This window comes from Episyrphus balteatus, chromosome 4 (assembly GCF_945859705.1).
Source record: "Episyrphus balteatus chromosome 4, idEpiBalt1.1, whole genome shotgun sequence".
In the NCBI taxonomy this organism is placed as follows: Eukaryota; Metazoa; Arthropoda; class Insecta; order Diptera; family Syrphidae; genus Episyrphus; species Episyrphus balteatus.
Window position 1 is genome coordinate 81,259,310 of NC_079137.1, and position 10,264 is coordinate 81,269,573.

At 29.7% G+C, this 10,264-nt stretch overlaps 1 protein-coding gene across 1 annotated transcript; it reads left to right on the top strand.

Moving 5' to 3' along the window:
- The first annotated feature begins 740 nt into the window (after nucleotides 1–740).
- On the top strand, nucleotides 741–6,129 carry LOC129919387 (uncharacterized). The gene is made up of 4 exons (XM_056000247.1): nucleotides 741–1,098; nucleotides 2,583–3,359; nucleotides 3,472–4,044; nucleotides 4,682–6,129. The coding sequence occupies exons 1-4, from the start codon at nucleotides 933–935 to the stop codon at nucleotides 6,127–6,129; spliced, it is 2,964 nt and encodes a 987-aa protein (XP_055856222.1). The 5' UTR covers nucleotides 741–932.
- The last annotated feature ends 4,135 nt before the right edge of the window (nucleotides 6,130–10,264 follow it).

The following is a 10,264-nucleotide window of genomic DNA, read 5'->3' on the forward strand; positions in this document are numbered from 1 at the left end:
GGAATACCACAAAACAGAATCGAAAATCTTGCACAGTGTTATAGAAAAGAATAGGAACGAGGTAGACGAAGTAATTAAAATAAAACGAATATGTGATTTTATGATTTTGGCATTTTAGATGGATTTGTATCTTTTTCTATTTTCGACGAACAAGAATAATTTTAAAACATAAATGAAAGAGCGATCGCAATGATTTATAGATAAATAGTTATTTTTGTGCCTTAATTATTTTATTGTTTCTCTCATGCAGCAGGCAGTGGTACCACTTTTCTTCAATTGAAGTAGATCTACTTCTTTTTTTCAAAAAAAAAAATTAAAATCTACTTCCTACTTTGCACCATCACAAAAATATCGAAATCTACTTCATTTAAAAATCTCTGTTCCAATCTATGTACCTACTTGAAGTTATCAAAAAGCCAAATCTACTTCTTTTTTTCAGAAAACGAAATATTTGACTAAAAATTGTTATAAAACAATGTACATATAAAAATACATATATTTATGACGAAAATATGTAGTTTGAATGAATACAATTTTTAGGTTTTAGTTGTTTTTATTATTTTTTTTATAAAGAAAAGGATATTTTGAAATTTACTTCGATTTTTTGTTCAAATCTACTTCGACTTTTTTTCTGCAAGTGGTAACGCTGGCAGCTAGTAGAAAATATAGGTACAAGAAAATAACAAATAATTTTCAATTCTTTTTAATTCCTCTTTTTTTGCTGTACTCTCTTGCTCATTTTTTTTTTTGTAATTTGCTGTGTATTTTATGCGCTCGCCTGAGAGAATGAGAGAGAATTTTGTCTCATCTCTCGTTATTTTTACATTTTTTCTCATTTCGTTTTTGTGTGTCTTTCTTCAATTTAGTTTATTAAAGTTTTGTAGTTGTAGACGTGGTTTGTTATTTTAATCTAAGAACATTATATTTTAAAAATGTATTCGGAAGAAATAAGTGTGTATTATAAAACAAGTTCGGTTGACTTTAAAAGAACTCTGATAAGTGTAATTAAGAAACATCCTAAAGTTTGGAATGAATCGAAGGAAGTGGATGATGATTGGGAAATTATTCGAAAAGAAATGGTTGATATGTGTACAATAAGTGAGTAACTATCTCTCTCTCTCTTTATCTCTTTTGTAGTTTATAAGAAGTGCGTAAATGGCATTGCCAGCATGAAGTTTTCGAGACATAATTCCTTAAAATTAGTAAATGAGATCTATTTTTTATTTTTTGTAACCTTTAAGTAACAGATATGTCTTTTTCTTATTTCTTACTACTTAAAAGATCAAAATCAATTGTTTTTTGTAATATTAAAAACCAATTTTTATTATTTTGATATTTTTATCAACTTAAATTTAAATTAATATTTTATAGCTGTTAGAAAAAAAAAAACAACTTTTACTACAAAAGCAAGTAGCTGTGTGCGACCCAGTCGTGCATTTTATTTCAACGGTATATTTTATGGCAAGTCCAAAAAATTTTTGACAGTTTTATAAAAAAAAAACAAACTAGATTTGAAAATTCATGCTCTTAATGTTAATGCTAATATTAAAATAATATTTTTTTAAATAAAATAGAAAATAAAATGCACGACTGACTAAGTCGAAAGAAGAAGAAAAAAATATGTAATTACTGTAGTTATGTATATAAAAACAAATAAAAAATGATAAACAAAAAAAATTAAAATCGTTTTTCAAAAAATAAAACAACATCTGAAAACAAATTGAGCCCAAAAGCAGGTATCCAATTTCATTTGTTTTATTAAGATGCATTTTAAGAAGAAAAAAAATTTCGAAATCGTGAGAGCCGTTTATTAAAAAACTAATTTTTTATAAATATTTTTTTTTTGAAAAAAAAAACAACAATTTAAAATAAAATTGGTATACCATTTTGTAGAAACCACTAATCAACATCTCAAACCATAATTTCAAAAAAAAACAATGTCGGATTTTCGAAACTTTGATTTTTCAAAAAAAAAATTTCAAATTTTTTTTATCCAAAAATTAATTTTTTCAAAATTTTATTTTTGGCTTATATTAAAGTTATAATATACACAAAATAACAAAGTTTCAATTCAATTCATTGGTCCCTTTTCAAACATTGATTTTTCAAAGAAAAAAAAAAATTTTTTTTTATCCAAGAAGGTTTCTGAAAAATTTTCTTAATCTCATTGTTAGAATTAATAAAACACAAAAAAATTTCATTAAAATCGGTCATGTCATTTACAGAAGTAAGTGTACGAAATATCTCAGTTTGAAATTTCGTCATGGTTGGTTCTAAAATTCTTACTTTTCTTGTTATGTAGGCATCGTAGAAATATTATTGAAGCGTCCTATAAAAGGTGAAATAATAAGCTTCCAGATGATATACAATTTATTATAGGTTGTCATTTAACAAAAAAGGACTAAAATGGTGTTGGAAGAAAAAAAAAGATTTATTTTTGCTTTTTTCATGAAAAATGATTGTTTTGAATAAATTATTTTTATACTTTTTGCGCATTTATTTTTTAAGAAAATTTGTAAGCTTTTTAATTTCTTAAGATTTCACATGATTTTTTTTTGTTTATAAAACAAAATTTTTTTTAGAACAATTACAGACAATATGGTCAACCTTACGATCGTTATACTTTCAAACAATCTTCATTCGAACCATTGAACGTAACTTCGAAGCTCCACAGTGGTCATTTTTTCACGATATGACTTTTATGTACGCAAGCGTAAAAGAAGAAATTCAAGAAAAACTTGGCGGTATTTCACCGCCATTATTCAAACCAAGTTCCAATCAAATGTTATCATGTCCATGTTGTGAACATGTTGTTGAGTCTGATTCAAAATCAGTAACTCAAATCGATGATAAGATAAAAAAAGAGATAAAATTAGAGGACGAAATTGTTGATTCAAAACCAGTTACTCAAATCGATGATGAGATTAAGAAAGAGTTAAAATTAGAAGACGAAATTGGAACTGTTGCTTTAGAAACAGTACTCGAAAACGATAATGCGTACGAGTATTTTGATGAGAACTTTTTTGTTTCTGAAGATGAACTTTCGACGAGTTCCAAATGGGAAAGTGAAGAAGAAGAGTCTAACTCATTGGAACCTCAACAAAATGAGTCAAATCTTATTGAGTTACCAAGACAAGAAGTAACTTTTGATGGGCCAAAGGAAGATGAGGAAATTAAAACTGAATTGGCAAGTCCTGATCCTTCTTCAGAGATACCTCAGACCCAAGATAATGATTTTAATGAAATTGCAAAAAATGAAAATCTGTCACATTGTGATAGTAAAATGGACGATTTCAAAGCCGATCCAATCGTCAATGACACCTCTTTTGAAAAAAACGAACTTGATAATTTAAACATTCGTAAGTATAATCCCTTTACTCTTCATTTTAGGATTTTTATATTTTTGAGATTTAAGTTTAAACATGCGCCTGTCTCTTTCCTTTCATTTTTTTTTGTAATTTGTAATTCTAGAAATGCTCGAAACCCGATTGGAGAACGACGATTCAGATAGTTTTGATTTTGACGAAGTAATTTCGACAAGTTTCAAATCGGAAAGCGAAGAACAGTCGAACTCATCGGAATCTGAACCAAATCCAACTACTCTTTTGGATTTACCAATTGAAGATGTAGAAAAAGAAAAGACTTCTGATGGAATCACTGAGATATTAAAAGATAAGGACAACAAATTTGAATCCCCAAGTCTTCATAACAATGCTGACGATAATCACACTTCAATAAACATGCCTTTCCCAGTGCATTTGATTAAAACAAGCAATCCAGTAATTCAGTATCAAAGTAAAGATGCAAGTTCAATTCAGGAAAAAAAGCTAACCTACATACGGTCAACTAATATTAAACACATAGATATAAAATCAAAAAGGAGAAATCAATCACAAATCTATCGAACAATAAACCGACTTGAACTTATTGAAGCTATCAAAGCCAATCCAATAACCTATGACACGTCCTTGCAAACTAATCGAAAGACTCTTACTGATGCTTGGGAACGGATATCAATGCAATTATTGGGACGTTTAAGTGTTCGTAAGTATAAGTCTTTTTTTTTTCAATACTTAAAAAAATATTAGCGTTTTAGATGGTAAAAAACTATTTGTTAACATTTCATATAGAAAGAATAGCAAACAGAAAAAAAAAACATGTATATTAATTTTTTTCGCTGTTTTTGACTTGATAACGCTTTAAAAAATTCTTACTTTTTTTGTAGGCATAGTAGTAAAATGATTGAAGTGTCATATATAAGATGAAATAATAAGCTTTTTTATGATATAAAATTTAATATAGGTTGTCATACAAAAAAATGTATTTAATGGCGTGAGAAGATCAAAAAGATTGATATTATTTTTGCTTCTTTTGATGAAAACTGATTGGGTTAAAAAAATTCTAGCTCTTTTTGTAGATGTCGCACAGACTTGGTAGGTATAAATATTTTGAGCTGAAATAATAGGATCTCAGATGGTATAAAATTTATATAAAAAATGGATTTAATGGTGTTAGAAGAAAAAAACTGATCTTTCACTTTTTTCATTAAAAATCATTGTTTTCAATAAATTATTTGTATACCTTTTATGCATTGTAAAAATTTTAGTATGGCTTAGAAAAAATATCGTAGCGTAAACCGACTTTACAGATAACCAATTATTATTTTTTTTTGTAATTTTAGACTCGATCAAAAATCGTTGGGCTTGGATCAAAAATCAGTATTTAAAGGAACTAGTTTATGAGCGCTATTCCACCGGGCAAAAAAAATCCTTTTGGGAATTTTTTAAAGACATGGAATTTCTACGGCCATTCATGCAATCAGAAATCAATGAACTCCACTATTTACGATTGAAAATGAAAGAAACAGTTAAAAAAAATCAAGAAAGTCTCTTAAAAAATGCACCACCTGAACCTGATCCAGATCGTTTAAATGTCGATTCAGTTTCTAAAACTTATTGCAGACAACCTAAACCGAAGGTACAACCGCCCGTCTTGGATCCGAGTACCATGCCGATTCTTCAAAATCGTCCTATAAAAATAAAAGTCGTACAAGTTCCATCATCTATTGATCTGCCAAATGATGAGCGTGAAAATTTAAAAACAAATTGTTCGATTAAACAATATCTACCTCCGCCAGCTAAGAAATTGAAGTTAAGTAGCGAGTTTGAAGAAAGACTGCCTTCACCAACTAATGTTTCAAAATCACAAGTCTCAACACCAGAACCATTACAATTACAAGTACGGCAATATGAAAAAACTGTAGCTGCTTATATTGATATTGCCGCAAAAAAACAAACAAGGGCAACATATCAATTAACACAATTGCCAAATATTAAAATTACCCCAAAAATTCTAAATTCTCTTCCTCAAAAACTAATACCTATTCAACGTACAGCTTCACAGTTTGTTCCTAAGATTCAAAAGACAGTTTCTGAAATACCAACTCGTCAGCCAGTTCCTATAAACTTTATTCCCGTAATTCGAACACCTATTCAAACTCCAGCTAGTCAAACAGGACGGCCTGTTGTTTCGAATTCGATCTTCTTAAATCGATCTGTTAAAATCACGCCGATAAGTGTTGTTCCTACTCTTGGTATCAACAATGCTGGTGGAGGCGGTACAAGTGCTTATAAAGACATTACAAGAACTCAAGGACTACCAATAAATATGGGAAATGAAGAAATTAAAGATAAAAGACCATTAAAAGTTGTAAAAGTAAAGAAACTACGGAAAATATTGCCAGCATCTTCTGCACCTGCTCCTTCACCACCTGTAACTAGTTTAACCCATGATCTAACGGATAAATCTCAAAAACATGGAGTTCCACATCAAAAAGTCTTCCCGCCATTGGATCTAACATTAGAAGATGAACTCCATGATGTTTCTTCGACTCCTGCTTTAAAGACTGCTACTGAAGCATTCAATAATACTCACACAGTCCGTCCAACGCTAGATCTTACCGCTGATGAAGAAAAAGATGCAGTAATAGAACATCAGGATACAGGAAGAAGAAAAAATAATAAAGATGATAATAATGTTATTTGCGTTGATGATGATAATGATTCTGTTAGTTCGTTCGATGAAGTTATTGTTTATCTTTCAGAGCAAATACAAAATGAAACAAAATAAATTAAAAAAAAAAAACAACAAAATATTGTATTTTATCTTTTTATTTTATCCCACAGGTCATTTTGTGCTATTATTAACCCTCCAGTAGGCACGTGGGTAAAAGCGACACGAGTGAGCGCGTGGTCTACGACTGTAGACCATTTTATTTGGCCCAAAAATATATTTGGAATAGCATTTTTAGTATTCAAATCATGGTCAGATTATAGAGGACTATATTATTTTCCATATTCATCACTTTAAGTAAAAAAAATTATTGATACACTGAAAAAAAAAATCGAAAACAAAAACAACTCACATTTTTAATAATTTTCGTAATCCTTTTTTATTAAAAAAAAAAAAAATACCTAAAAAAAGTTTATAACAAAAAAAAACTTATTTTTCAGTAGATAATAAACCAAATAAAATGGTAAATTAAAAAAAAGGAACATTATACAAGAAACAAAAAAAATAATTTTCTTCCTCATCGCTAAACGGACTTTCCTCGCCACTCGACAGGTCACCGAGCCAAAAGTTGTTTCCTGCGCTAGTTGAAGTAATAATGTGTATTAAATTAACAATTTTAAAATAAAAGTAGCTTCAAATTTACATTCCCTCCTTACAATTTCAAAAATGAAAAAAAAAAAATAATTTTGTAACATGAGTGGGCGCGTGGTCTACGATTGTAGACCAACAGAATTTGAACACTTTTAAAATTGACGTCCGTCCCCTCCGCGAACAAATAGGATACTAATTAGGTAGAGCAACTAATTTATCTACAGCTATTGTGAAGGATGGCGAAAAAAAATGTTTTTCTGAGAATGGCGACATTTTAAAAAAGGCTGGTCTACACCCGTAGACCACGCGCCTACTGGAGGGTTAAATGGCGCCCAACGAAAGATTATTATTTTTCAGTAATTTATCGGCAGTTGGTCTTGGTAGGTATTCTTAACCCTTTGTCGGCACACGGTTACGAATTTGGCACGGCAAAAATAAAAAAACAACAATTAAAAAAAAGTGGGTGCAAAAAATTCTCAATATATTTTTTGGAATTGTGAAACAATATTCGAATTCCTCTAAAAATTCTACATATATTTCATAAGCGTATTCTCTATAAAATATCAGACATAAAAAAGTTCTAGCGACATGAAAAAGTAGAAGCCAAAATCACATTTGTCCGCCATATTGCATTTAAGTTAAATTTTGTTAAATATTTCGACTTCTGTTGGGCATGAAAAATTTTTTTGGCCAACGAAAATTCAAATATTTGTTGTAAATTTGATTGAAATACAAATTACTTAAACAACAAAAATAATTTTTTTAAGTTCTCAGCTTTTTAGTACTAAAGAAAAAAACATTTATTTAATATTTTACCTGGTGCTTAGATTCCCAAATATCATAAAATGTATGTGTTTTTTGGTAAACTTGTAAATGACTTTTTTCTTTATTTTTGTTTTCTTCGTAAGAATAAATTAATAATTCACTACGTTTATCAAACATTATCAAAAATTGGTCTTAAAGTCAAAAATGATCACGGGCAAGAAAAAATGAACACCTAGGTATATAAATTAATATCTGAGCAACAAAAAAAGATATCAAAAGTTTTTGAGCACATTTATAATAAAACGTTTCTTTTAAAAGTAAACAATTTTACCAAATTTCTATCGTTTTTTTAAGAGAGAAATTTATCTTTAAAATGAGTAAAGGCATACCAAAGCAAACGGTTGTTTACTTCGGATTTTAATTATTAAGAATATTAAAATCTACTAAAAAAGTATATCTTGGTTTACAGAAAAAATAAATTCTCAGTTTTATTGTAATTTTTTCATTATATTATGTTTTCTAAATATTTATTTTAAAACATTGTTGGCAACCATAAAATCCCCAAAATATTTATTTATTTTTTTATAAAACATAAATATTAAAGATGTGGAAATTGTGCTAATTTAAAAAAAAAATCCATGATACATCGTAATAAGAGGTCTAAAAGAGTGTATTTGACACTTTGAAATATGAACAAATATACCTAAATCTAAGATCTAACACCTTTTTGAGATGAATTTCGCTTAATTTCTAACTTCTTAACTGTTTTGAACAGTTTAAACGCCAATTCTGGCCGCCATTTCGAATCAAAATGTTGGCAGTTTTTTCGTATTCTCCATACCTACAAAAATCCTTCAGTGTACCAAATTTTAAGCTTTTTCGTCAAGAAATGGTCATGCAAATAAATTTTGACGCCAAAAAGCACCAAAGACACCCCCAACTTTTGTTGTTGTCATTCGATAGAGAATTGGATGAATATTATAACTCTGATTTATCGAACTCGTGAAATTCACCTTTTGGCCGCCATCTTGGATTTTAAATATCTCGACTTTTGTTCATCTTGTCTAGTAGGTAGAGATACAAAAAAAGTTGTATAGCAGAGTTGTATAGAATTTTAAGGTGAACAATATTTTTCCGGAAGGTTTTTTCATAATTTTGACAAAACTTAAAAACTTTCTTTTTTTTCGTGTTTTTTTTCTCGGCTTGTAACTTTTTTAATAGGTAAATAGAATATCGAAAAATTTTCCTTAACATAAAAGGCACGAAATTTAACTGTCTACGTTTTTTGTATGACAAACTTTTACCTAGGATGAATAGAAGTCGAGATATTTAATAAAAACTAAAATCCAAGATGGTTGCCAAAAGGTGAATTTCACGAGTGTGAAAAATCTGTGTTATGATATTCACCCAACTCTCTATTGAATGAGTGAAAAAAATTTGGGGGGTGGTACAAACTGCTAGGTCAAATTATAAATGCACTGGACTATTCTGTATCTACCTTTTAGGTACATTTTTCATTTATCCTTCATCATGCTCTTTCTTCGAGTTCGAGTTAATTTGACCATAATTTCAGCCAGTGATTCTAAACTTAAGGAAAAACATAATTGAAGTAATATTTTTATGAAACACAACATGACTTTGATTAGAAATAAAATAGAAAACAACACAACAACCCTGTTACAATTGATACCTACAACATGTTATTTTGTTCTATAGTTAAGTTTCAACTCTCCTCTCGATTCCTACAAAAGATACACAAAAGATCGACACACATTTTAGATTTTTAGGCATTTTATATTCTATTCTGCGCAATGAAATTCAACAACAACAACTGACACTGATAAATTATATCAAATCCACATCCACACTCTATTCACTCTTCTACGAACAGTCTTGATAACCAGAGACGAGAACCAAAGCAATACCCAACGCCAGCACCAATCCCCTTTTCCCAATACACACCACCAGCACCACAGAGAACCAGAATAGCAAAAGCAACACAGTTGCCTGCGTTTCTATACCATCCATCCACCGACCGATAGAATTATTTCTTTTTTTTTTTTTCTTCATTTTCTTTCGATGCCAACCACCAACAGAGCACACAAGAGCAGTGAAATACTGCAAAAAGCGGAATCAAGAACGAAAAGAGGAATCTGAAAACCGAATACAACAAAAATTACTGAATACTTTGTGAGCTCGAAAGAACAACAAGAAGCAATGGGTTCGGTAAAGGGGAATTCATTTCATCTACATTTTGAAGCAAGCAGCAACAATCGAGTTGAGCTGAGACTGGCTGATGTGGTATGAATATTGTGGTACTACAGAAGATAAGGAGAAAATGCAAGGGTAAAGTAGTTGAGGACTGAGGAGGTAGTAGCTACGAAAATAAAAAAATATAAATGTGCGAGGCCGCAATGAAAGAAAAAATGCTTTTGGGTTGGATTTTTTTTCTATTTCAGCAACAATGCGAAGTAGGTACACTTTTTTTCAGTTTTTTATGCATTCATGTTCTTCATCCTTTTCTCGTTCAAGATTCAACTTTTTAGATTGAAAAATATGTATGAATACGCAACTCAGTAAAAATAAGATTGAAATTCAAATGAAAAACATAAACATAGGTTTTTTCGTTTTTTTTTTGTTTTCTCCTCCTCTTCTTCTTCTTCTTCTATAGTTTTGCTATGAATACATTTTTTTCGTTGCAACTATCCCCTTTTTCGTTTGTAATTTCTCTCTCAATTTTGTTGTGATATTCACTCATTTTCTCAGTCAAGGTTTTTTTTTTGTGTATGTATTCTCTGATATATTTGTCTGCCTGCTTTTTCGATTTTTGCCTCGT

Bases quoted from the DNA above. Each gene is read 5' to 3' on its own strand.
- LOC129919387 (XM_056000247.1), top strand. From the start codon at position 933: ATGTATTCGGAAGAAATAAGTGTGTATTATAAAACAAGTTCGGTTGAC. The intron at 1,099-2,582 runs GTGAGTAACTAT...AATTTTTTTTAG, and splicing joins GGTTGATATGTGTACAATAA to AACAATTACAGACAATATGG. The intron at 4,045-4,681 runs GTAAGTATAAGT...TTGTAATTTTAG, and splicing joins ATTGGGACGTTTAAGTGTTC to ACTCGATCAAAAATCGTTGG.